General features: G+C 53.4%; 1 protein-coding gene across 2 annotated transcripts; it reads left to right on the top strand.

Moving 5' to 3' along the window:
• Positions 1 to 6,524: 6,524 nt before the first annotated feature.
• On the top strand, positions 6,525 to 27,126 carry SCNN1B (sodium channel epithelial 1 subunit beta; the record flags this gene model as incomplete). 2 transcript variants are annotated; one of them, XM_080702810.1, is made up of 12 exons in its annotated part: positions 6,525 to 6,838; positions 9,646 to 9,922; positions 11,546 to 11,736; positions 19,157 to 19,260; positions 20,280 to 20,443; positions 21,412 to 21,519; positions 23,635 to 23,752; positions 24,831 to 24,906; positions 24,989 to 25,046; positions 25,701 to 25,762; positions 26,481 to 26,556; positions 26,746 to 27,126. In XM_080702810.1, 12 exons carry the CDS (start codon positions 6,525 to 6,527, stop codon positions 27,124 to 27,126), a joined length of 1,929 nt encoding a protein of 642 aa, XP_080558936.1. The 2 variants fall into 2 exon arrangements, with proteins under 2 accessions (XP_080558936.1, XP_080558937.1); XM_080702811.1 differs by lacking the exon at positions 21,412 to 21,519 and having other exon boundaries at positions 6,528 to 6,838.
• Between the last annotated feature and the right edge of the window lie 454 nt (positions 27,127 to 27,580).

The raw sequence follows: 27,580 nt of genomic DNA, 5'->3' as shown, positions 1-27,580 counted from the left end.
AAAGTTTAAAATCATCTTGTCAATTTCTACAAAGGGTCTTCTGGGATTTTCAGTTGTAGTTATATCTAGAGATTAATTTTATTCAAATTGAGTTGACTTTGAAAATTAATTGACATCTTAACAATATTGAGTTTTCTAATCCATGAACATGGTATGTCTCTGAACTCATTTCGGCTGGGTTTTTTTGTTTTGTTTTTACCTCCGAGCTATCCTCCCAAACCTATTTTATATTTATTTATATCTCACTAAATTGGTGAGAGCCTCACTGAGTAGCTGAGGCTGGCCTCGAACCTATGCGATCCTCCTGTCTCAGCCTCCCAAGCACTGGGATTACAAGCATGCGCCACCACACCTGGCTTGGCTTTCTTTAATTTTAACAAAAACAAACAAAGAAAAGTAAAAAATAATTAAATGTATGTGAGAATAATCTTGTTGTGGGGATAAGAGGATATATACATGCAAAAAAATGAATTTGGATCCCTACCTCACACAACGAAAACTGATTCAAAATGGACAAAAAACCTAAAAGTAAGAGCTAGAACTAAAAAACTCTTAGACTAAAACATAAAAGTCAATATTCATGACTGAAATAGGCAATGGACTGTTGGATGTGACAGCAAAGCGCAAACCACTAAATAGATATGATTGGCCGACACCTGTCATAAATGCTGGGCCACCTGGGAAACTTGGTGAAACTGTCTCAAAATGAAAAATAAAAAGGGCTCAGTGGTAGAGCACTTGCCTAGCATGCACAAGGCTCTGGGTTTGATATCCAACATATCTCTCTCTCTCTCTCTCTCTCTCTCTCTCTCTCTCTCTCTCTCTCTCTCTTTCTCTCTCTCTCTCTCTCTTTTCTCTCTCTCTCTCTCTTCTCTCTCTCTCTCTCTCTCTCTCTCTCTCTCTCTCACACACACACACACACACACACACACACACACACGGTGGGGGTAGAGAGAGAAATAGAGTTGTCCTAAAGATTGCTTTTGCTTTTGTTACCAGCAGAATTTTCCATGACTTCATAGCCAAGTTGTAGACCACTATCTGTTACTCTGCACCACAAGAGTGCCCACTGTTCCTGCAACCACACAGGGCTTGGTTTCCACTTTGCTAGCTTGGGTTGGTGCAACTGTAAACTAGCACAAAGCCTTTGACACAAGCTGTATCTACATTCCAAGCACAGGCCATTTATCGCTGGGGGCAGAATCTGACAGGAACAGCATAAAGTTCTTTGCAGCATGTATTGATCTTTTTACTCAGCTGATGAATGACCCAAGGGACCAAACTAGTTAGAGCTCTGCCTGTCCTCCACAAACCTCTGTCATCTGTCCACTGTGGCCACAACTTCTTCTACATGTATAGCTATTATTTACTTAATTTTTTCTTTAAATCAGTTTCTCTTTCTTTTCTTTCTGTTTTTCCTTTCTTTTTTTCACTTTAGTGTACATATGAATCTAAAGCAAAAGTCAGTATTTCTTTCTTTTATGTATGTGGCCCCTAGCAATTTAGCAAGCCCCTGTTTCAAAATTAAAAAGTCTGTATTTCTTGCTATAGATAAAATGTCACTCTTTTTTTTTTTTGGTACTGGGGTTCCTAGAAACCCTTATACCTCCAGGTTACACCCCCAGATTTATTTTATATTTTTTTTTAATTTGGAAACAGGGTCTCTTAAACCAGGGAGGCTGACTTCACAATCCTCCTGTGTCCGCCTCCCAAGCGCGGGGATTACAAGCGTGCGCCACCACGCCCGGCAAAAGGTCACTCTTAAAAGTAAACCTAGTGAAGAAGGATGTTGCTCATTCCGTCTAGATGCTGGAGCCTGAGGAGATTCTGAGCCTGAGGCCTCGGAGACCTTGTTAAACAGAGAGATCAGCAAGGCTTAGAGACCTGTTGGTGCAAAACAGACTTTTCCTCAGTGGCCAAATGAGAATAATTAAATGAAAATTGAAAAGGCTAGAACACTAAAGAGGCCCTTTGTTTATTTCTCCCACAACTATTTATCTGAACCTATATGAGACAAAGCCCTGTTCTTTCCATGGTCACAGTTGTGAGAAATAATGTATAAAATAATAAAATAACAAATGGGGAGCCTTGCATAGCGCCTGAATGGTGGCAAACACTTAATACTCTGAGGCTGTTGTCTCTTCTGATGTGTTTTAACATAAAGTCTGTTTTGTCAAATATGAGCTTTGCTACCGCTGCTTGTTTTCAGCCCACATTTTCATGGTATATCTTTTTCCATTCTTTCACTTTTAGCATATTGGTATTTTGTCTCTTTATATAATAAGGTCTATTCTGGGATTATATATTTGCCTCTGCCAATCTGTCTCATATAATCAAACTTTTGAGTTTGTCCCAGAGCCTCTTTAACTAGGCAGTTCTTAGTGCAGGCAAACAGGAGTCTCTGATTGACTGCAAACCGCCATGCTCTCCAGGCCCGAGTTCTGTATGCATGCCAAGGGCAAACTCTACTGGTGGAGACAGTGTTGAATTCCCAGCCTACAGCTGTGATCACATGAACTGTGCGACTCCCTCAACGCCCTGCTTTCAGGGCCCAAGCTCTGGCAGGAAAAGGTTGCAGAGTTCTAAGCCCGGGGCTTGGGTGTCTCCGTTATTTGGCCCTAGGGACACCACAGCTACTCTGGGTGTCTGCGGAGGGATATATATATATATATATATATATATATATATATATATATATATATATATACCTAAACCATAAGTATATATGAACCTATATACACTAAGGGATCACGTGATCCCTTGCTGGCTTCTGCCATTGGTGCTTATAGCACCCAAACACAGCCAGCTCTCAGTTTATAGCTTTCTCAGCCTGCAACTCAGTAGGATGAGGCATTCACCTTATAGACACCTCGACTGGCTGTCCTGTGATGATCACTGGAAATCCTCCCTGCAAGGGCTTAGTGAACTATGACTCTAGGTTTTTCCAGCTTGAATATTCCCAGGAGCTGTCTGCTAACTCACGTTCTGCTATGTGGAACTGTGGCCCCCACCCCCACCTTTACATGGGGTGATTCGCAAACTCCCAGGCCTGGCGAGTCTGTTCGTTGCCATGCAAGTTTCTGTGTCGTGCAGATCGCTTGTGAAGTCGCAGTCTTGATGAGTGTTGCTTAGGTCCCTGTAGGCAGAGATGGGCTCAGGGGCAGCTGCAGGATCTAGCTGGGCCATCTGGGTAGCTGGGTCTTTGTCAAGCATAGAGAGAAAAGTCGACTGCATTTGATAATGCTCTGTAGTCTCTGGGAGACATGGTGCTGGGGCGGCCTGGCCAGGAGGGCACCTCCCCAGGCCAGATGCGTGGAGCTCTTTACAGTCCTCTGCTGTCTCTGTTGCCTCTGAGTCCGTCACATTTCAGCTGGCATTGTTTTGCTGAGTTTTGGCTGCTTTTCTTTCTTGTCAAGAGGCAGTTGTCCACCTGCTCTGGTTCTACGTCTCAGAGTGCCTGAAACACGCCATCTCCCTCTATTTTACCATCTTCAACCTCCTGATTTTGTGATTTTATAGACTAATGGAATGGGCCTGGTGAGGAAGGCTGAGGCCCCGATAAGTCTGTGAACATCTATCTTCTGGCCACGATGGCTCGGGAGGCACAGAGAGCTTGGTTTCCATCGCAGAGCAGAGACCATGAGGTTGGAGAAGACACCTTTGACACTTTGGTCTCATCCCACTGGAGGAGGGAAGGGGAGAGACGTTGCTGTGTCTGGAAGTTAGACCAAGAGTAAACACGCTTGGTCAAATTTAGAGCCTCTATTGAGATAGGAAGGTCTGATGTCTGGTGCTACATTTTCAGCTGTTCAGTAGAGCACCCGGCACTGTCAAAGATACAAGGCCACAACCCTCTGAGAGAAGCCTTGGGAGGAGCTATGTGCCCAAACAAATATAACTTAGGATAAAGCCAGGTGAGTTTCTTTTTTAGCATTCTAGTGCTTGCAAATAGCAGACACCCAATTTGAATAAGCACACATGAGCATAAAAAAGCTTACTAGTGTCCATATCCCATAACAAATGGCTTCAGGGATGGCTGGATCCAGGTGCTTTCCTCTGTGATGGCTTTATTCTCAGGCAGCCTTCTAATCTGTGGTATCGGAGACCACTAGCTTAGAAGTCTTAGCTAAAAGTGAGATCTCAGCTGGGTGTGGTACTACACACCTGTAATCCCAGTATTTGGGATTCTGAGACAGGCGGATGGTAGGTTCAAGGCCCCTTGGCAACTTAACAAGACTCTGTTTCAAAATAAAAATGACTATGGATGTAGCTTGGAGGTAGACTGCCCCTGGGTTCAATCCCCAGCACCACCACCACAAAAAAAAAAAAAAAAGTAGTCTCTTCCTCTGTTGACCCAGCATAAAGAGACGGAATTGAGTCCCTCTGGGCCATAAGATAATGGCCCACCTGATAGTGTCTCCTGAAGCTGGAGGGTCAGTCAGCCTAGCAACTCATGCCAATCAGGACTGGGCTGGGAGAGGGGGGTCTCATTCAAACCAGAGTGAGGGGACAGGACGCTGGGCGGGGAGTGTCTCTCTGAGGAGGTCAAGGGTCACTCCAACCCACAGTCCAGTGAGTCTCATGGAGGAGGTGGCCTTCGGTCTGGTCCTGCAAGGCAGAATCCAACTGTGGCCTAAGGGATGGGCCTGGGACGTTCCTGCTGTATGTCCAGGGAGTGGGCAGAAGGAAGCAGCTGTTTCCTGGGAAGCTGCCCATACCAGGCACTGTGACCATTGTCTTGTCATCTTCACAAAATCCTGAGTCGAGGAAGGGTGTAACACCCTTCCTCACCCACGGCAGCCTCGCCTCATTCCAGTCTACATCCATGAAGCACCTGGAATGCTCTTTCCAAATTCCAGACCCAGTGACCTCACACCTCCAAGGGCTCCCATCCTCCGGGGATTGCAACTCACCTTTGGAACTTGTGCTGCCTGGCGGCTCGCTCTGCAGGCCCCTCCCACTTGCCTCATGTTTGCTTGTTTTTATGGTACCGGGGAGTAAACCCAGGAGCATTCTACCTCCAAGTTACACCTCCATCTCTTTTTAGTTTTTCTGAAACAGGGTCTCACTAATTTACTGAGGTTCTTGTTAATTTGCTGAGGCTGGACTCGAACCTTTGATCCTCCTGTCTCAGCCTCCCAAGTACTGAGATTGCAGGAGTGAGCCGCCACACCTGGCTACCCCTTCTGTTCTTTGGCTCTCAACGCCAAAGTCACTTCCCCGTGGACCCTGGAACCTGGACGAGCCCCCCTTTTCTAAAAACGCACTGGCTGCTGCTTGGATGCCAGGCATCGGTCCATGTTCATCATCTATGCCTTCAGCCTGGCCTCAGGGCAGCCTGATCTGCTGGAAAGTATCACCACACCCATATTACAGCTGAGGGAACTGAAGCTCCGAGAACACGGCCCCCTCCGTCACACTCGGAAGCCACAGGGCGGCGATTCAGAGCCCCATGTTTTGCTCTCAAACACCGTCCTTTAGGATCTCAGGGCACAGCGGCCTGGTCCGCCTGTCATGTCTTGAAGCTATGTGTTCCCAGTCGATGCTCTCACTAACACCTGTCTTACCCCCTGCCCACCAGTAAGCACAGTAACCAGCGCACAGGTGCCTGGTCTGCGCCGGGCACTGGACTGCACTTTTTGTGCAACACCTCGTTTTCCCCTTGCAGTAATTCTGTAAATTAGATAGGATAGGGCTGGAGGTGTGGCTCGGTGGTAGAGAACTTGAGGAATGGCATACAGAAGGCCCTGCATTTTATCCCTAGCACCGCAAAATAAATTAATAAACAAAATAATTTAAGTTGAACATGGTGGCATGCACCTGAAATCCTAGTACTTGAGAGGCTGAGACAGGAAGATCAAAGGTTTGAGGCCAGCCTCATCAACTTAAGATTCTCAGCAACTTAGCAAGACCCTGTTTCAAGATAAAAAATAAAAAGGGCTGGGGGTATGGCTTGGAAGCAAAACACCTCTGGGTTCAATCTCCAGTACCCAGTACCCATAAAAAAAGAATTAAATATAAAGTTGTGCATGATGACACGCTCCTGTAATGCCAGTGACGTGGAACTCAGGAGACTGAAGAAGGAGGATTGCAAGTTTGAGGCCAACCTCAGCAACTTTAAGATAAAAAATAAAAAGAGCTGGGGATATCAATGGTAGAGAGCCCATGGGCTTGATCCCTAGTACCACGAGAGAGATGGAGAGAGAGAGAGAGAGAGAGAGAGAGAGAGAGAGAGAGAGAGAGAGAGAGAAGAATTAAATATGGTTATTATCCTTATTTTATATGTGGAAAACCTGAAGGGTTGAGAACTTAAGCAACTTGTCCATGAGGTTGTAAATTCCCAGGGAGCAAAAACCTTGTCTGTTTTGCTCATCACTGAGTTCAGAAGGAGTATTTAACGCCTGGCATACAGTAGGTGCCCGATAAATGCTCAGGGGTTAGTTGGATGTGTGGCCCAGGCTCCGGCCATGGCCGCCGAGGCCGGCGTCCTGTGCGCTGCAGCGTCCGTGTCTCTCCCAGGCGCCATGATGTCAGTGAGGAAGTACCTGCTGAAGGGGCTGCACCGGCTGCAGAAGGGCCCCGGCTACACGTACCAGGAGCTGCTGGTGTGGTACTGCAACAACACCAACACCCACGGCCCCAAGCGCATCATCTGCGAGGGGCCCAAGAAGAAGGCCATGTGGTTCCTGATCACGCTGCTCTTCGCCTCCCTCGTGTGCTGGCAGTGGGGCGTGTTCATCAAGACCTACCTGAGCTGGGAGGTCAGCGTCTCGCTCTCCATCGGCTTCAAGACCATGGACTTCCCCGCCGTCACCATCTGCAACTCCAGCCCCTTCCGGTAGGCGCCCTCCTCCCCCTCCTCACCTCCCCCTCTTCCCCCTCCTCACCTCCCCGTCCTCCCCTCCTCCCCTCCCCCTCCTCCCCCTCCTTCCCTCCCCCTCCTCCCCTCTCCTCCCAGCCTTCCTCTCCGTCCTCCCTTTGCTTTCCCATTCCCTCCTCCTTTCCCTCCTCTCCTTTCTTTCTTCTTTTCTCTCAACATTCTTTCTTTCTGTTTTCCTCCCTTCCTTTTTTCCTTTCCTTCCTTTCTCTTCTTCATCTCTTTCTTTCCTACTTTGCCTTCATCCCTTTGCAGCAAGTAAGATTCAAAGTCCATCAGCTTCCTTGGATTAAAAAAGAACCTCAAGGCCAGGCGTGGTGGCGCGCGCTCGTAAGAGGTAGAAGGGTTTCCAGGAACCCCAGTACCACACACACACATACACACATACACACACACACACACACACACACACACGAAGAATAAAAAATAGGGCAGAGGGTATAGCTCGGAGGTCGAATGCCTCTGGGTTCCATCCCCAGACCTGCAAAAAACCCCTTAAGCCGGGCATGGGTGTGCATGTCTGTAATCCCAGTATATGGGAGGCTAAGTCAGGAGGATCACAGATTTGAGACCAGCCTAAACAACTTAGTGAGACCCTGTTTCAAAACAAAAAATTAAAAAGGGCTGGGGGTGTACCTAAGAGGTAGAAAGCCCCTAAGTTCCATCCCCAGAGCCACTGGAGAGACCCCATAAGCATAGCAACCACAGCGCAGGCCCTCCAGGCACAGCATAGCAACCACAGCGCACGCAGTCCAGGCACAGCATAGCAACCACAGCGCATGCCATCCAGGCGCAGCGCCAGGCGCAGCGCCACACACTTTAAATCTGTCTCCTCCAGCCGGGCGTGGCGGCGCACGCTTGTAATCCCCAGGCTTGGGAGGAGGAGACAGGAGGATCGCGCAGGTTCGAAGCCAGCCAGGGCTGGCTTAAGAGACCCTGTTTCCAAATAAAATATAAAATAGGTCTGAGAGTGTAGCCCAGAGGTAGAAGGCCCCTGGGTTCCATCCCCAGCACCAAACCACCAAAAATAAATAAATAAATAAATAATAAATCTGTCTCCTCCAATCTTCCCACCAGTTTTGTGGGTCATATTTTTATCTTCCCATTTATAGAGAAAAGATGTTTGGAAAGGTTAAGTTGCCCAGAGTCACACAGACATTAAGTGACATGCCGGGACCCCAACCCAGAGCCCACACAGTGGCCACTGAGCTGGACAGCAGCGGTGGCACCCAGGCTGTGATGGAGCCGCCGCCGCACAGCCCCGTTCCCTGCCGTCTCTTCCTGTGCGCACAGGGGGGCCTGGCTGAATGGCAGGACACAGGCTCTGGCTGGGAGGGCATCTTTGTACCAGAACCGTGGGTCATGTCTGCAAACTAAAGCTTCCTCCTGCAGGAGGCGCCCCAGCCAGAGCTGGTACCCGGGGCCCCGGGGAACATGAGAGGGTCTTGTGTCCACTGGGTACAGATGACTGGGATGCAGGGCCTCCGGGGACACTCCATGGTGTGGATACATTTCTGCCATTTCCACCCTGGGATCCCTGGGGCTGAGAGGAGGTCCTAGAACCAGACTCAGCCGTTTCCACCTTCTTCTCCCTCTTGAAATTAGCTCCCATTCCCAGACCATTGCAGGAGAATTAGGCCCTCCAGGCCACAGAGATGGAGCCGACAGAACTCCTGTGTACAATTCTGATCTCAGCTCCACTCTGTACCCGCGGGGCGAGCGTGGGAAATCCCAGCAGCTCCCAGACCCCCTTGGTTCCCTTGTCTGTACCTGGGGTGGTGATAGGATCGTGGCAAAGGGCAAATCAAATAGAACAGGAAGCACCTCGCCTCGGGCGGCACGGCTGCAGGATCAGTCACCGTGAGCTGTCCTGACTCTGTGCAGTGGAATGTGAGTTTCGGAAGGAAAGACACCTATTCTTGCCTTTTTGCTGCTAGGGCCTGATACAGGGTAGGTGCTCAAGAACCTGGTGAGTAACCGAGTTTGATGGCGCACACCTGCAATCCCAGTATTTGGGAGGCTGAGACGGGAGATCAAGGATTTGAGTCCAGCCTCAGCAAGTAGCAATACTCTCAGCAACCTAATGAGACCTTATTTCAAAATAAAAATAAAGCTGGTGTGGTGGCGCATGCTTGTTATCCCAGCACTTGAGAGGCTGAGACAGGAGGATCGCACAGGTTCAAAGCCAGCCTCAGCTACTGAGTGAGGCTCTCAGCAACTTAGTGAGACCCTGCTTCCAAATAAAGTATAAAATAGGTCTGGGAGTGTAGCCCAGAGGTAGAAAGCCTCTGGGTTCCACCCCCAGTACCACCAAAAAAATTTTAATAATGAATAAATAGAAATAAAAAGGGCTGGGGGTATAACTCAGAGGTAGAATACCCTGGGTTCAATCCCTAGTACAAGAAAGAAAGAAAAGAAAAGAAAAGAAAAGAAAAGAAGAGAAAAAAAGGAAAGGAAAGAAATAAAGAAAGAAAGAGAGGAAGGAAGAAAGAAAAAAGGAAGGAAGAAAGGAAGAAAGAAGAAAGAAAGAGGGAGGAAGGAAGGGCAGAAGGAAGGAAGGATGAACAGATGAACTTGGTGGGTAGGTGGAGGATGGCTGAATGGAAGACACAGAGCTGCATAGGTGTGTGGATGGAGAGGTGGTGCTTGGGCAGGGCGTCTTCTTATACTCGGTGGCGGCCACACTGACCTGCAGGAGGATCCCAGATTCCAGGTCCTCTGCCCTGCAGCTGCTCCTCACCCACCTGACTGGCCCTCTCCCCACCCAGATACTCCAAAGTAAAGCACCTGCTGAGGGACCTGGACGAGCTGATGGAGGCGGTCCTGGAGAGGATCCTGGCTCCGGACCCGAGCCTTGTCAACACCACTCAGGACCTGAACTTCACCATCTGGAACTATGCGCCTCTCGTGCTGATCGATGAGCAGAACCCCCAGCACCCCGTGGTCCTTGACCTTTTTGCAAATAACTACAATAGCTCAGCCAGTGACAGCCCAGCCCCGGGAAGGACCTGCAGCGGCCATGGGTGCAAAGTGGCCATGAGACTAGTAAGTGGTCCCCAGGTGTGCACTGCGCAAGGCTCTGTCCAGTGGGGCCCAGGGGAGTTTCCTCCCTTTAATAGCTTGGGTCTTGCTGGGGAAGCCAGTGACTTCTGTATGTTTGCAAAGGCTGTGTGTGTGTGTGTGTGTGTGTGTGTGTGTGTGTGTGTGTGTGTGTTTTACTGGGGATTGAACCCAGGGACGTTCTACCTCTGAGCTACATCTTAGCCCTATTTTGTTTTTATTTTGAAATAGGGTCTTGCTAGTATGATGTGAATCTCACTACTTGCTCAGACCTTTGACCCTCCTGTTTCAGCCTCCCTAGTACTGGGATTACAAGGATGCGCCACCAGGCCCAGCTGCTACAAAGCTTTAAAAAAGAAAAATAGAAAGAGTTGTCAGGTCAGTCAAGACTTCTTTTGGATGCAAGTGATCTAACTCAAACGACCTTGTGCAAAACAGGGGATTCATTAGCTTACGTAACCAAGTCCGGAGTTCGTAGAGCTCAGGCGTGGCTGGATCCAGGCGCTCAAGTGCTGGCGTGAGGGGCTTAGTTCTATCAGTCTCAGTTGACTTCACTCTGGCGGGCTCTCTCCATGTGGAGGGCCCTGTGAATGCCCAACGAACATCCAGTGAACATCTCACCAGCTCAGTAATCTCTCCAGACAGCATCTCTTTCTCAAGAGCAAAAGACCTGGGACAGACTCTTAGGTTACGTGCTCACCTCTAAACCAATCATCGCGGGCTAGAGGATGGGCTCCTCTGACTGTCCAGTCCAAGGTCATGTACGCTGGGTGCTGGAGGTGATGCCAAAGGACTGAGTGAGAGGGAAGGGTTGTCCCCGAAGGAAGAGCCAAGTCTCATTCACCCCAAGACAGGGGCCTGCATTTCTTCAGGCAGATGGAAAGGTGGTAGAGCCAGGGGTTACCGATACCCACCTGGCACTGGGAGCCTGGGATGCCATCAGCTCTCAGAGCCTCAACGTTGAAGGAGCCTTGTCAGTGTCTTGGGGAACCCTTGGGGAGTTCTGTCCGCAATGCAGAGCCCCAGATTCAGCTCCCAGAGAGTCCAAGAGGCAGGTCTAGGCCCGGACCCAGGAATACACACCATCAATGGGCTCCTTGGTGAGTCTCACAATCGGCCCTGGATGGGGCCCAAGCCTTCCTTGCTCGCTGGCACGGTCACGACGTCCCCACCCCCAGCTCCAGGTCCCCACGAAAATGGCCTGGCCGCGCCTCTTTGCCAGCTGTCACCTCCATCTACTGCTTTTTGATGCAGTGTCCTGGTTACTCACACCTGGGTCCTCATCTGAAAAGCTAGCCTGACCTGGTGGCCGCACAGGATCTAGGGTGTGTGTGTGTGTGTGTGTGTGTGTGTGTGTGTGTGTAGCCACATGAGGTCACAGGTGGAGGCTACTCATGTGGATCTAGATGGATGAGGTCACGGGCCCCTGTGGACATGTGCCCCCACAGTGGTGACCGCGACACTGTGGGCCATGCAGCTTTGTGCAGGAGATGCAGTGGCGGGGCCGCTGGCCACGTGTGCAAGTCCGGGTGCCTGGCCACACGGTCAAGTGTGTTGTGGCCTCCCTCCCCTGAGCACACAGGAACGTGGAGCCCTCTTGACCCACAGTGCAGCCTCAACAGGACCGTGTGCACCTTCCGGAACTTCACCAGCGCCACCCAGGCCGTGAGCGAGTGGTACATCCTGCAGGCCACCAACATTTTCTCCCAAGTGCCACGCCAGGAGCTGGTGGAGATGGGCTTCCCCGCCCAGCAGATGATCCTGGCCTGCCTGTTCGGGGCGGAGCCCTGCAGCTACAGGTGAGAGCCCCTGCGGCCAGCCAGGAGCCCGGTCCTGCAGCACAGCGTCCCTACCTCAGGGTCGGGGTTGGGTTTCCTGGAGGCAGAGCCTCAGAAGCACGGAGGAAATCTAGCCAAGTGGGGATGTGGAAGCCCAGGCTCCCCTAGATCCGAGGCAGGATCCGTGCATAAACCGTACCTCAGAGCTGTGCGCCCTTGAAAGAGGGGCGTGGCCTTTGTAATGTCCCATCAGCCCGTCACTGGCTGTGGGACACCCCAGGGGCGGGTCTCCCACACGAGGGGGCTGGAGAAGGGCCCGCTGGGAGCTGCAGGCTCCAAGCCCAGCAGCCCAGGGATCCTACAGCTGCCCGATGGGGACCAGAGCAGGCAGCCCACATCGGCTGCCCTGGTTTGTCTCTTCTTTGAAACCAGGATGATAGTTTTACCTACCTCCTAGAGTTACTGTGCAGAGTAAACAGGTAGGTTCACCAGGTTTTGCAGGAATGTCCACTGGGAATATTCTGGGCCTGGGCCCAAGTGCTAAGCTCAGTCCCATCTCTACAGGACTGGAGGCAGGGAGGCTGGCGTCCGGAGGGCTTGCTAGTGTCCCCCTGGTATGCAGTTTTAAATTTTCACACCTCAGCCCTCTGGCGCAAGGGGCTTGTTGGTGAGTTGCTGTTTGGACAGGTGACAGGCTTCAGGACCTTTGCAGGGACTGTGGCCTCTGCCCAGGTCTCCCAACCCCTGAACCTTTAGGACCCCAGTGGCGAATCTGCTACAAGCTGCTGTGGCCTCTCTGTCTCCCAGATGCGCAAGCACAGGAAGGCAAATTTTGCACGCAATGTCAAGGAATTCAAAGTGCATCAAGCAGAGCAGAGCGTCACAGAGGACTCACTGTCAGACTTAGAGAGGAGGAGTCAGGTGTGGTGGCAGTCATTCCAGTACTTGGGAGGCTGAGATGGGAGGATCGCAGATTTGAAGCCAGCCTCCGTAACGGAGTGAGACTCTCAATGCAACCCTATTTCAAAATGAGAAATAAAATCGGGCTGGGAATGTAGGTCAGATGTAGAATGCCCCTGAGTTCAATCCCCAGCACCATAAAATAAAATAAAATAATAGGGCTGGTAAGTGTACATTGGAGGTAGATGCCCCTGGGTTCAATCCTCAGTAACACACACACACACACACACACACACACACACACACACACGGATTCTAGCTGGTGGCAGGCTAGAGTTCCACCAGTTAGTACTCTTACTAAGCCCACACTTGTTGAGGAATTCTAATTCAATGATGAGAGCAATGTTCCCTGGGTCCTTCTCACGTGCCAGGCAGGATTCTGAGCTTTCCATGGGCACGAAATAACCTTATCCCTGGCAAGAAGCCCATGAAAAAGGTACTGTCATTGCCCACCCCCATTTTCTAGACGATGAAACTGAGGCCCAGGGAGGCTGAGTAACATCTCTGAGGCCACCCAGCTGGCGGGCGGTGGCTTCTGCTCAGCCACCAAGAGCCGCCATCTTGCCTCCCCGCGCACCTCTCCCAACTGGGCTCAGACCTCAGCCACCCTGTGTCCGAGCTGGCCCTCCCTCCCTCCCACAGCCATCCCGCGTCGGCCCTGAACACGGCCCTTTCTGCCTTCCATAATGACAAAGCAAGGCCTGGGCCTAAGCACCGCCCCCTCCACCCCGACTCCATCCTCTCCCTCTCAGACATAGATGCTCAAGAAACGAGAGCCACCGCGTTAGGAAAATAGGAGCCTGACAGCTGTGAGTCGGGGCATCCCGCTCTGGCCTCCTCAAATGGTGAACAGAGACGGCGGAATGACCTCAGAGCGCCATCGCCATCGCGGGGGCTAACAGGCGTGAACCTACCTAGGTACTCAGAGCAGTGCCCGGAGCCCAGGGAGTGGGGTGAGAACGTCTTGGAAGTGAGCTGTTTATTGTGAACTTCTTATGGACTTACAGACAAGTCCCTTCGGTCCCTCTCAGTCTCCTCCGTCACCACCTAACCTTTCTGCCCACAGTGACTTGCCACAACTAAGAAAGCACTGGTACGTGCCTGTGAGGGAAAGGAACCACTTTCTTCAGATCTTATCAGTGTTTCCCAAGGCCTTCATCCTGCTCCGGGATCCCACCCAGAAAACTACGCTGCATTTACCCGCCAGGTCTCCTTAATCTCTGGGACAACGGCTCAGACTTCCTTCTCTTGGGTGACCATGACAGCTTTGGAGTGCTGGCCGGGTGTTTTCTAGAAAGTCCATGATTCAAGCCAGGCGTGGTGGCGCACACCCATCCTCCCAGGACTTGTGAGGCTGAGACAGGAGAATCTCAGGTTCGAGGCCAGCCTCAGCAATTTAGCAAGACCCTCCCTGTTTCAAAATAAAAAGTAAAATAGGGCTGGGGGAATAGCTTGGAGGTAGAATATCCCTGGGCACACACACACAAAATCCTTGATCTGGGTGTACGTATTACTCCCAACCAGAGTGACGGGTTTAAGGGAGAAAGCCCCGAGTTGAGCTGACATCACAGCAGAGGTTCCTGGCGGCCATGTGACGCCCTCCGTGATCTTAAACTTTCTCACTTGGGCAACGCGGTATTTGCCCAGCTTCTCCATGAAAGCATCCACTTTCCCCTGCCCGGGCGCTGTGCTTTAGAGGTGAGTCACCAAGTCCTGCCTGTGCAGAGGGGGCAGGTGGACAGAGCAGGACGGGTGTTGCGCTCCACCCCCACCTGGAAAGAGAAGCATTCAGATGTGGAATTTTTCTATAAGGAAGATTTGCTTTTTCTCCTCCCTTGATATATTCAAACATTTATGTATGCCAGCAGGGCCTCTGATATATTTAAGTTGTCATTCGATACCACATCGCTTATTTTCTTGTTTAAATTCTTCCAAATTTGGCCACGGGGAGCTCCTCTAGTCAACCCCTGTATCCTCTTAAATGTCCCTGGAATCAGCCTTTGCTCCAAGACATCCCAGTTCCTTTTATTGGAGAATGGTATTTAGAAGCCAAGATCTGGATAAGCTGTATTACTATTGCTGCTGCTGCTGCTACTACTACTACTACTACTACTACTACTACTAATAATAATAATAATAATAATATAATTATAATAATAATATTGCTTCAAGGATTGACTGACTGCTCTGGGAAACTTTCCCTTCTTCCAGACAACCACACAGTACCACTGTTGTTAGGCTGCTTCCTGCCAGGACACTCCACTTGCATTAGCTGGGGTCTGGCTCACTGGGACCTCCTGCGCTCCAGTGATCTGGCCTCTGCCTTCCAAGCAGCTGGTTCTGCAGGCTCACCCCAGCATCCTGGCTCTCTCCCAGTCTTTTCTGGAGGCTGCTGGCCTGGGTCTGCATACCTGGCCCTCATCCCAGGAGAGGGTTTTGGAGGGAAAGCTAGCCCTGGAGGCAGAGGTGGCCCGTGCTAGGAGCGGCCTCTCTTGGGTAGAGAGCCTTACAGACCAGCAAATAGTTGGCACTGACGGACATCAGAGCAGCAGGCGGCCCTGGCGGGAGGGGGCCCGGCCACACCCTAGCCTCTGCTCTGGGCTGCATCCCTGGAGACAGCCTCTTGGGAACACTGTGTCCCCGCAGCCCGGGGCGAGGTCCCTCCCTTCAGAGCAGTGCCTGGCTTCAGCTGGTTTGCGCTGTTCTGTTCTTTCCTGTGGCCACAGCCCTGGTCCCACAGTGTCACACTGCAGGGTGGCCGCCCAAAGCCATCCCTTCCCCGCAGGCCCTTGCCTGCGCCCCGCCTGGCGTCCCTCTCCCACTCGGCCTTGCTGCCTCCTACTCATCCTCAAAGTCTCCACTCCGGCTTTGCCTCCTCTCGGAATATCCCCCCCACCCGCCCTCGCCCCCACGGGGACATAGGTGTCACTCCTCTGTGCTTATCTCTGTCCCCATCCTTATCACACATTGCAGTTTATTCAACAAATATTGACTGAGTGTCTGTACTGTGCGCGAGGCTCTGGGCATAGAGAGGTGATGGCTACGAAATCTCTGGTGTCTCATACACTGTGCATGTAGCCCTCCCTCACCTCAGCTTCACAGGGATTGGGGATGGCATATAAGGAGGGGAAACTGAGGCACTCGGTGATGCCGTGACATCCCCAAGGTCGCCAGCTAGTATGCCACAGAGCCAGTCTGTGTTGGGGCCTGTGCTCTTCGCACCTGAGCTTTTCTTCTCCAGATACAAGGTCCTGTGTCCTCTCCAGGCTCACAGTTTAAGCAGGAGGTGAGCGTATCAATCAGTATGGCCTCACATGCTGATGTGTGCGAGGAAGGCAATGAGAGGTGGAAATGAGAGGAATCGATTACGAACTACCAGCTGTAGCTGAAGTGCTGGTAACTAATAGTCAAAGGCTGGCACTTTGCATAGGAGCTAAGAGGTTGCCAGGATCTCAGCAGGTGATGCCAGGAGAATGGGAAGACAGTTATTTGAAGAGCTGGCTAGAAGCCAGGTGTGATGGTGCACACCTGTAATTCCAGTACTTGGGAGGCTAAAACAAGAGGATCACAGGTTTGAGGTCATCCTCAGCAACTGAGCAAGACCGTCAGCAACTTAATGAGATACTGTTTCCAAAAAGCTGCTTAGAGAATATTCCATGCACAGGGGGCTGCAGGGCCAAAGGACTCGGTAAGGGTCTGGAGTGTTGCTGAAGCCCACAAAGGCAAGAAGTTTGCATTTTATTTATTTATTAAGTTTGCAAGCAGAGAGGAGCCTGGGAGGTTCTGGGCAGAGGCATGGCTCATCTGATTGACAGATGTCAACCCTATCCATGGCTGCTGTACCCCAGGAGCACTGTAAGGGGAGCACGCATGCAGACAGACTTTCCTGTGTGGGTCTGGGCATGAGGTGCAGGGGCCTTGGCTCAAGGTGAGACTTAGCAACAGAGGGGGGAAAGAAAGATCGGGAAGGAAAGATTTGACCAGGTGAGGCTCCATGTCCTGCACAGCGCTGCGAGCTTTCCTGAGTCGCCCTGCCCCGTACTCCTCGAGGCCCAACCAGGTTCATGTTTGTGGGAAAAAGAAATGGGGCCTCTTCCTCCTTCACCTTTCACTGTTAAAGAAACCAAAGTTCAGGGGCAGAGAAAGTAGCTGAGATCCTTTGGAGGAGGTGGTGGTGCGGCCCCACCCCAGTCAGCTCGCCCAGAGGCCGAGATGAGAGATACAGGAAATGACTTCCCTATCTGAGAACTGGGGAGAGTAACACCTGACTTTAGGGGGGTTATTCTGAGGCTGAAGTGCGATAATAGATACAGCCCGGGCATTAAAGGTTGCTCAAAAAATTCTTTGCAGAATTTAAGCCTTAAGAGACAACGCTGCACATCAATTAAATTTTTTTCTTTGCATCATTTGATGAACTTGGCCCCATTCGGTTTTGTCTTTAATAAATATAAAAGAATAATACAAAGCAGAGGAGTATTTTCTAAAGCTATTTATTGTGGAGACCTGAGAGCATGCACATTAACGGAACAGCACTGTGTGAGCTCCTGTGGAGTTTCCACCAGAGACAGCAGGCCTGAGTCTCCCCACCCCGGCGGGGGGCGGCTGCGCCACGGGGCAACAGTGGTACTGGGGTTCCCGGAAGCCCTTTTTTCTCCGGGCTACACTCCCACGCCTATTTTATATTTTTTATTTGGAAATAGGGTCTCTTAAGCCAGCGAGGCTGGCTCCGAACCAGCACGAACCTCCTGTCTCCGCCTCCCAAGCGCGGGGATTACAAGCGTGCGCCACCACGCCCGGCTGAATCAAGGCTCTTTTTAAAAATACAACCACGATATCATTATCCCACCCAGAGAAGGTCATTATCATTCATTTTTCTCTTTTCTTTTAGCACTGGGGATTAAACCCAGGGGCATTCCACCTTGAGTTCCACCTTCAGCCCTTTTTCTATTTTTTTTTTTTTTTTTTTTTTGGTGGTACTGGGGTTCCTGGAAGCCCTTCTACCTCCGGGCTACACTCCCAGACCTATTTTTACATTTTCATTTTGGAAACAGGGTCTCCTAAGCCAGCGCGCGCGGCTGGCTTCAAACCTGCACGATCCTCCTGTCTCCGCCTCCCGAGCGCGGGGATGACAAGCGTGCGCCACCACGCCCGGCCCTTTTTCTATTTTGAAACAGGGTCTCACTGAGTTCCTGCGCTCCCCCTGTCTCAGTCTCCCAAGTCCTGGTATTACAAACCTGGCCAGTGTGTGTGGTGTGTGTGTGTGTGTGTGTGTGTGTGTGTGTGTGTGTGTGTTCTTTTTAGTGATACCGGGGATTGAACCCAGGGGCATTCTTCCTCTGAGCTATAGCTCCAGCCCTTTTTCATTTTATATTTTGAAACAGGGTCTCACTGAGTTGCTGAGGTCTCAATCCCTAAATTTCTGCCCTTCTCCTGTCTCAGCCTCCCAAGTACTGGGATCACAGGCGTGTCACCACACCTGGCACTATAATTCCTCTATAACATCCACTCTCCAACCGCGCTCACACTCACAAACAACCAACTTGTTTTGTTGAGAGCCAGATTCAATTAAAGTCTACACACTGTCATTTTTTTTTACCAATTTACCCTTTTTTATAAAAAAATAATTTACATATTTATGAGGTATGGTGTGACAGCTCCATACATATATAATGTGTAATAATCAAATCAGGGTGATTAGCATTTCCCTGTCCTTAAACATTTATTTCTTTGTTGAGAAGCTTCCAATTCTTCCTTTCTAATTTTTAAAAATAAAGATTTTTTTTTAAAAATAAAGATTTATTTAAAAATAAAGCCACCCAGGTGGGCGCTCACCCTCCTCTGTGGCGCGTGCGGCGCGGCTGTCCACCCTCCACCCGCTGCCCTCCCAGCCGCCCGCAAAAGCGACTCAACTCTCTGCTCTTCTGGAAATCAGCAATTTTAGCTTCCCCACAAGAGCAAGAACAAGTGATATTCGTTTTTCCCACACACTGTGATTTTAACTCAAGCCTTATTTATTTATTTGGTGCTGGGGATTGAGCCCGGGGGCGTTTTACCTCTGAGTGACACTCCCAACCCTTTTTAGTTTGAAACAGGATCTCCCTAAGGCGCTGAGGGTCTAGTTAAGTGGCTGAGGCTGGCCTCAAACCTGCAACCCTCCTGTCTCAGCCTGCTAAAAGTAGTGAGATCGCAGGCTTCACTCGAGCCTTCTGAGGAAAAGGTTACCTCTTTTTCTCATCGATAGGGTGAGAAAAGGCTGATGCGGAACCTGACTCCTGAGAGACTCCCTTCTGCTTCCTTTCCCAGAGAGCCTGGGGATTTGCTCCGTGCTCCCTTCTGAGCCTCCTCTAGCAGCGAAGGGAGGGGACGGAAGCCCCCAGCCCCCTCTGCAGAGGGCCAGCACAGCAGGCTCTGGGGGCGCCACTGGTCGGGTACACTGTGCCTGGGGAGTGGGGAGCCCTCCAGCCAATGGCGTTTCTTGTAGGAACTTCACCGCCATCTTCTACCCTTTCTATGGCAACTGCTACATCTTCAACTGGGGCATGATGGAGAAGGCGCTCCCTACCGCCAACCCCGGGACTGAATTCGGTGAGTCGCGGTTCATCAGGGGCCAGAGCCTGAGGCCGTAACGCTCCACCACCTGGGGCTCTCAGGCCTCAACCCTGTGCCGGGAGCCGGTCCTGGGGTCGGGATTCCCATTCTGCTGATGAGCAAAGCGAGGGTTTGGGAGCAACGTGGCTCTGCAGTCAAGAGCCCCCCGCGCTCCTGTGCCCAGGTTGAAGCCCAGGGTCACCAGGCCCTGGTTGGGGAAATCAGTCGCCAAGGTGCTGGTCACCTGTGCTGTGCGCCCCAGGGGCCACACTTCCTCTCTGGGTCATCTCACAGAGGTCCCTCCACCTCTCTGTGCCTCAGTTTACTCATCTATAAAATGGGACTAAATAGCCACAGTGCCCATCCCAAGAGGCCATGTATAATACAGCGTTCCGGGACCCTGGGCAGGTAGCGAGGGCTGGGCGCACACGCGCACTGCTGTGTCCGCTCAGCTCAGGGCTGCGGGCGCGGATCCTCCAGAAAAGAACCGTCGAGTGGGGAAGGAAGACCAACAGGGGAAAAAAAGTTCACACTGGGGAAGCAGGTATTGGCCAGGACAGTTCCAGACCAGCGGAGAAATCACAAAGACCCTGAGCCCTAGCGAGGCTGTCAGGAAGGCTTTGGAGGAAGAGGCGCCAGGGCTGAGATCTGAAGGGGGAGCAGGGTCCCGGGCATATTCCAGAGCAAGAGAAGAGCATCCACCAGGCCCCGAGGCCGGGAGGAGCCTGGAGCAGAGAGGGACCGAATGGGGGCCCAGGAGGTGGATGGGGCGACATGGGCGGGTGGGGTGGTGCTGTGCCTCCAGAAGCCACCTGTGATACAGAAAAGATATTCCCCGAAACAGCCCGAGGGGCTTTGGAGAAAAGCAGGAAACCTTGAGGGTTTGTTTTCTGGCAAGCTGGGGCCATCTTCTCAGGCAGCCCCGAGGACCCCTTGCTGGAGGCGCTTGGACAAGTGGGGATGGGACTCCCCTTGGCCTCCAGAGCGAGTTCAGGCAGACCCCACCTTCCCCACAGGTCTGAAGCTGGTCCTGGATATAGGCCAGGAGGACTACGTGCCTTTCCTGGCGTCCACGGCTGGCGCTCGGCTGATGCTGCACGAACAGAGGACGTACCCCTTCATCAGAGAGGAGGGCATCTACGCCTTGTCGGGGACAGAGACGTCCATTGGGGTGCTGGTGGTACGGATGGAGCCCAGAGAGGGGCGGAGGGTGGAGGCCCAGCTGTCCAGGGCTGATCTCCCCTGGTCCACATCTCCTTGGAGGAAGCCCCGAGCAGGAAGCCCTGCTGCTCAGAAGTTCCCAAACTTATTGGCTTCCTTACCCCTTTGCAGGAAAAAAAAGAAAAGTTACTCAGAGACATCCCTGGGTGCCTCCATAACTAATCCCCTCCCCGCCCCGCTTTTCCTTGAAGTGGTGATTAAACCCAGGGGCATTCTTCCTCTGAGTTACACCCCAACCCTTTTGTAATTTTTTTTTATTATTTTGAAACAGGGTCTCATTAAGTCGCTGAAGGCCTCCCTAAGTTGCTGAGGCTGGCCTTGAACCTGTGATTCTCCTGTCCCAGCCTCCCAAGTACTGAGATTACAGGCATCTGTCACTACTCCCAGCCCTGCTTCCTTATTTTTATTCAATAGCCCCAGTTGCACATCACCCCGTGGATTGTTCCAGGGCGGGGGGTGGTATCGCCCACCCCTATCCCCCAGGTGGTATCACCCACTTTGGGACTCTGCTAGGTTTAGGGAGGGCTGAACCCTCTAGCACCCCCTCTGGTGACTTCTGAGAACTACAACTTTTACTTTTTTTTTTTTTTTTTTTTTTTTTTGCAGTACTGGGGATTGAACCCAGGGGTATTTTACCACCAAGCTACACCCCAGGCATTTTTAAAAATTCCTTATCTGGAAACAGAGTCTCTAAATCGCAGAGGGCCTCACTAAGTAGCTGAGCCTGGCCGCGAACCTGCAATCCTCCTGTCAGCGTCCCAAATACTGGGATTACAACCGTGCACCACCACACCTGGCTTAGCTTAGCGCCTACCCTTTCTGCATCCCCTATTCCCCAGATCTGGATGGAAGGGAGGGAGGTGCAGGATGGGGGTGGGGCCTCCAGGGGTGGCCAGGGGTCACCTTGAGCAAGCTCTCTGAACACAGGACAAGCTGCAGCGCATGGGGGACCCATACAGCTTCTGCACCGTGAATGGCTCCGACGTCGCCGTCCAAAACCTCTACAGCAGCTTCAACACGACCTACTCCATCCAGGTGGGCGGCTGCACAGGCCTCGTGACCTTGGGCCTCTGGCCCCGTCTAGGGCCCTGGGTCCCTGGGAGGGCTGGCCTGGGACGAGGCTGGTTCTGCTGGACTTTTGTAGGCGGCCACAGGACCCCCGGGGGCTACAGAACTAGTCTGGTTCCCCTATTTTCACCAGGGTCCCCGGGCTGGGAACCTTGCATCCTGGCTTGGGCAGATGTGCCCTGGGGGGTGCAGGATGATAGGCGATCGTGCTCCTCCAGGGTCTCCCAAGAAGCAAACAACAACAAGAAAAACCAAGTGCCAGCATTCTGCAGCTTTCATTGTGGGGCACTGTGCTGAGGGTGTGCGTTCATGGCATCCCCATCTGGTCCTTTCCCTTCCCAGGCAATAATACGAGTAATAGCAGCGTTGGTTAATATGCTCACCGAGCCAGACACTATTGCAGGCACTACTGCAGGGGTTATATACGCACTACATCACCTCATCCTCACCGCAGTGTGACGATGTGGATGCTGTTTCCATTCTTCCTTTAGGAATGAGGAAATTGGGGTTTATAGACCCGGGTCCGAATGCCTCGTCTACTCACCCGGGAAGTCCCCACCCCCTTTGTATCTGCCGTCAACCTCCCTTGCTCTAGCTAGAGGCTTCCCTCTTGCCTTGATTTCCAGGGCGAGCCCAGAACTATCCGTCCCCAGCCCTGGTCCCACTGGAAAGTACAGGTTGAATCTTCCCAAAGATAACAAACGCACCAACAACACTGCCCAGGCTGTGTCGGCCGATCGATAAACTGAGGCCAATAAAGGCCAGCCTGGCGTCCCCAAGTCGACTTGGCTGTTTTTCTCCATCCTTGGTCACAAGAAAGTGACTCTTCCCTGTGCCTCCCACACTCTGGCTGGCCGGCTTGGCCACCGCCCAAGGGGCCTCTGCCTGCCATGGAGGGCTCTAGCAATCTTCCAAGTGTTTTCAGAGATGGATGGACAGGCAGGCAGTGCGGGGAGACGGGAAACACAGCCTCAGGGGTTTTATTCCTGGAAGACTTTAGCTCCTGCTTCTTCAGTGTAATTGAAAAGACCCAGGTGTTCTCAGGAGCTCTGCCCAGCCCGACGCGCGGTGGCCGGGGCCCTCAGCCTCAGTCGCAGGGCTGGGGAAGACGCCTGCTCTCCAGATCAGACTCAGGGTGCGAGACACCAGCCAAGTCAGAGGTTCTACTGTGGCCCACGCCTGCGCTGGCTGCAGGCCATGCCGTGAACCTGCCAGCCAGTCCCCATCTCCTGCCGGCAGGGACACCTCAGGGCGAGGATAAGGGCCAGCCATGGTCACTTGCCTGGAGGGGGAGGAGAAGGCTGGTCAGAGGTGGGAAGGAGCCCAGGGGAGTCAGGCAGGACTTGGGCAAGAAGCCAGATGAAGAAACACCAACACAGGCTGCTCACCGAGCGCCGAATCCTCTGACTTCAGGTGCCTGTCACCCTGTTCGGCCATGAGCATGCTGAGGCTCAGAAGTTAATCACTGGCCCTAGGACACATAGCTGGTCCCTGAGTGGACTGAAACCAGGTCAGAATGACCTGAAAACCCAGTATGTTGGGACTCACTGAGCACAGACCCACCCCCTCCAGTTCCCAGGGCGGGCGTCCCTGCATCCCCTCCTCTCTGTTCCCTGCCAGAGGACATTCGGCAGAGCAGCTGGCCATTCAACTCCCTCTTGGACAGCTCGGGTGGTCAGAGGTCATGCCCCTCTCCCTGGGTGTCTCCTCTGGGAGGAAGGAGCCAGCTCGGGGTCCTCTCAGCCGCCGTTCTCGGCCCGTGCACTCAGGGAGCTGGGAAGGCTGTTGGCATCTCCTGAGAAAAGCTGTCTAGGCGTTAGTTAGTTAGTTCTACAGTTCAAGACGAGCCACTCTGCCCATGTCTACGGGCCGAGCGGGGAGGCCTGGGCTGTGGGCTCTTGCCTGGGTCTCTCTGTGAGGTCCAAGCATGTGCTTTGAGGCCAAAGGGGGTACGACCTCATCATCAAGGGGCACTCCGCCACCCCCCAGCTCACTTGGCCCAGCGCTAAGGTCTCTGGCTCCCTCCTGCTGGCACTGGAGTGGGGCCCATGCCCGCCGTGTGTGTTCTCTCCCCACCCCCAGGCTTGCCTTCACTCCTGCTTCCAAGACCACATGATCCACAACTGCAGCTGCGGCCACTACCTGTACCCTTTGCCCCCCGGGGAGAAGTACTGCAACAGCCAGGACTTCCCTGACTGGGGTGAGCTGGGGTTCCCGTAGGATTTGACCACAGAGGAAAGAGGGAGCTCGGGGCCCCAGATGTGCCCAGGGTGGCCCCTCCACGCTCCCCGGTCCCTCCACGCTCCCCGGTCCCTCCTGCAAGCCTTGCCTGAGCCTGCCTGCAGGAGCCCAGCGCCCTCCATTCTGGGAAATGCCTGCCTGCTTGCAACATGTATATGCGAGAGTGACTTTGTCTTCATGAGTGTTGTTCGTGTGCCATGTAAATGCCCGCGTGTGCAGGAGCCTGGGAATGTGGCTGCTGGATGTTGCACGCATTGTGTTCTCGAATGCATGTGTCCCCACGCACAGGAGCTCCTGGTGACTGCAGTGTGTGTCTGCACGTGTTTCTGCACAGGCACTGGTTGCTTCTGGGGTCTATATTTGTGCGCCCTGGCTTGGCTGCACACGTATGTGGGTGTGCGCGTGTGCACAGGAGGCTGTGTGTCCATCCTTTCTGTGGGATCCCTGGGCTCTGTGGGGGCCAGACCTGGAGGGGAGAGCGAGGAAGCTGCTGGCACGGTGGTGGCCTCCAAGCACTCGAACCCTGGAGGCACAGGAGGCCCAGGCTTGCAAGCCTGGAGCCTGAGTCCAACCAATGAACGTGCTGGCAGTAGAGGGCCCCACCACCTCCTACAACACACAGTGCACAGACAATTAGAGAAGCGGTGACTTCTGGTTACACCTCCCTGTATAAGTGACCCCAAAGCTCCATCCGCTGGGCAGGGAGGGAAGGCCAGCAAAGAGAAAGGCCAGCTGCCCTGCAGAGCAGGGTGGGTCTAGGACACTGAAGGGCATCCCCAGGCCAGGCGGGGGGAAATGGCAGGCGGGAGGGGTAGGGTGGGGAGCCCCGATTCTCCAGGACAACCGAGCCTGGACTGAGACACCCAGTTTGCACCTTGCCATGGGACATAGGCGGCCCAGGGCTGGGAGAGCAGAGCAAGGGGAAGGGAAGGGAAGGGAAGGGAAGGGAAGGGAAGGGAAGGGAAGGGAAGGGAAGGGAAGGGAAGGGAAGGGAAGACGCCGCCCCGGGTCTCTTGACCACTTCCGCTCCCCCCCAGCCTACTGCTACTCCGACCTGAGGATGAGTGTGGCCCTGAGAGAGACATGCATTGGCATGTGCAAGGAGTCCTGCAAGTGAGTGTGGCCTGGGGCACGCGGGGCAGGGCGCGAGGGACCGTGCCTGCGGGATGGCCATGGGGCTGCCTCTCTCTTCCAGTGACACCCAGTACAAGATGACCATCTCCATGGCCGACTGGCCCTCTGAGGCCTCCGAGGTGAGACACGGGCCCACCTTTGGGCTGAGGGAAGGTCTGGGACTTTGGAGTGGGGTCTTTCCCCCCTCTCCCTATGCTTCTTTCTCCCCTCTCTCCCTCCTTTTCGCCACCATCCGCCCAGGCTGGGCCAGGGACACAGTGGTGGATGAGAAGGACACAGCCGTTGTCCTTTGAGCGCTTACAGTCTAGAGGCAGATTGACAATTCCCATACACAGAAATAAGGTCATTTCAAAGTGTGATCATGTCTGCGAAGAAAATAAAGAGGATTAAAGGAGAGGGTAGCGGGGAAAACCACTTTATACAGAAGGGTCAGGGATGGTCTCTCTAAAAAGGTGACGCTGGAGCTGAAACCCAGCGGCTGAGCTGGCTGACCATGAGCGAAGCTAGGGAGGGCTCCCAGCGGAGGGGAGGGCCTGCAAAGGCCGAGGTGGGAAGGAGCGGGGGCAGGACAGCTGGGCGGAAGGAAGAGGTGGAACCCAAGTCCCACCTTCCCTGAGGGCAGCCACAGTGGCCACCATCACCTCTCCGGCTTCCCTGTCCCAACCTGTGGTCCCCTCTGGGCTGGAGGAAGCTGCAGGGCTGGGGGTGGCAGGGCCTTGACTGGGAGGGAACCTGCAGGCACCATTGTTTTCAGCCTCTTTCTTGGGTTCCAGGACTGGATTCTCCACGTCCTGTCTCAGGAGCGGGACCAGAGCACCAACATCACCGTGAGCAGGTGCGCCTGAGTCTGGGCGGGACTGGGAAGGCAGAAAGGGGAGGATCCAGAGCCTCTGGGTGAGGTCTGGACATCGGCAGGTACCCAGACACCCTCTCCTATGGGACAGATCCAGGAACAGGTCCCACGGAGGAAGCCTTGCCCATAGGAGTAGAAAGGCAGCCAAGGCGACCAGGGACTAGCAGCCCCCGAGGGCGGACATGTCTTCCATCCATCACCATCTTTCTCTTTGCCCACTTGTCCCTCCACCCCTTCACCCACAGACCCGGGCACCTGGGCAAAGAAGGGTGGCCAAGTGGGGGTCTCCTTGTACCTGGGGAAATAGGGGGACAAGGCTTCTGCCCTCTATGCCGAGGTACTGCATATGGGCTGGGCCTCCCTCTACCTCCCCGAGGACCGCTCAGAGCTGACCTCTGGGGCTATCTCAGGCCAGAGTGTCTTTTAGGAAAATGGCAGAAAAGGTTTAAAAAAGGGATGTTCATAGCCTGAGTGCTGGGCAGAGATACTGCTTGTGACCCCAAGGCTTGGCAAAGCTGGAAAGGGCCTCCTGGCACATTTAGTTCTGGTTTGGACTTCACCACTCCGGAGGAGGGCTTGTGTGTGTGAGTGCACGTGTGCACATGTGTACATGTGTGCATGCATGTGCATGGCGTGCATGGTGTGCATGTGTCCTGGGAGGGAACGCCACAGCCCCAGCTCTTCCCACTGCCTCCAACAGGAGCGGCATTGTCAAGCTCAATATCTACTTTCAAGAATTCAACTTTCGCACCATTGAGGAAACGGCTGCCAATAATGTGAGTTTGGGAGGCTCTGGATGTCTCAGTCCTGCCCCCCTTGCCCCCTGCACCCCAGGGTAGAGATTAGGGAGGTCCCCAAAGCTGGCCTGAGCTGTCTTCCCGGGCTGCAATGGTTGCCCCGCCCCAGCACTCCGGATCCCCCTGGGCAGAGGCAGGACGCCGCCCTCAGCTGCCCATTCCCCACAGATCGTCTGGCTGCTCTCGAATCTGGGGGGCCAATTTGGCTTCTGGATGGGGGGCTCCGTGCTGTGCCTCATCGAGTTCGGGGAGATCATCATCGACTTTCTGTGGATCACCATCATCAAGCTGGTGGGCTTCTCCAAGAGCTTGCGGCAGAAGCGTGCGCAGGCGCCCTACGCCGGCCCGCCGCCCACCGTGGCCGAGCTGGTGGAGGCCCACACCAACTTCGGCTTCCAGCCCGACGCAGCCAACCACAGCCCCCAGGCCGAGGCCTACCCCAGTGAGCAGACTCTGCCCATCCCAGGCACCCCGCCCCCCAACTATGACTCCCTGCGCCTGCAGCCCCCGGACACCATGGAGTCAGACAGTGAGGGCGACGCCATCTAGACCTGGCCCTGCCTACCCCTGGCGGTTCAGGAACTTGAAGCTGCGAAGCTGAAAAATTAAGACCGTAGTCCAAGGCCTCAACACATGGCACCCTCTCCAAAGAGCCATGGGTGTCGGAGCCCCGGGTCCTTGTCCCTCTGTAGACGCAGCATCGGCTGGCCAGGCCCAGGCTGAGGGCTTCGTGGGTCGCGGTGCTGGGAAAGAGTGCAGAAACTGTGTTCTCACCTGGCACCTGCCCTTTGACCTGGGATGTGCCCAGCTGGGATCCAGAGACCTCTCTCCTGGTGGCAGGCTCCTTCCCTCCAGTACCAGTCACAGTCTGTCAGCCCCAGAGATAAACAGGCATGTGCCCCATGCTGTCTGGCCCCCAGGACCCATGGCCTTTTCCAAATTGGCCCTGGCAGAGCTCTGAACAGGTTTAGTGGGCCCTGGTGGTAGAGAACACAGGGATACC

The sequence above is a fragment of the Muscardinus avellanarius genome, assembly GCF_963383645.1.
Source record: "Muscardinus avellanarius genome assembly, chromosome: 10".
Lineage (NCBI taxonomy): Eukaryota > Metazoa > Chordata > Mammalia > Rodentia > Gliridae > Muscardinus > Muscardinus avellanarius.
This window is presented reverse-complemented; position numbering and strand designations above follow the sequence as displayed.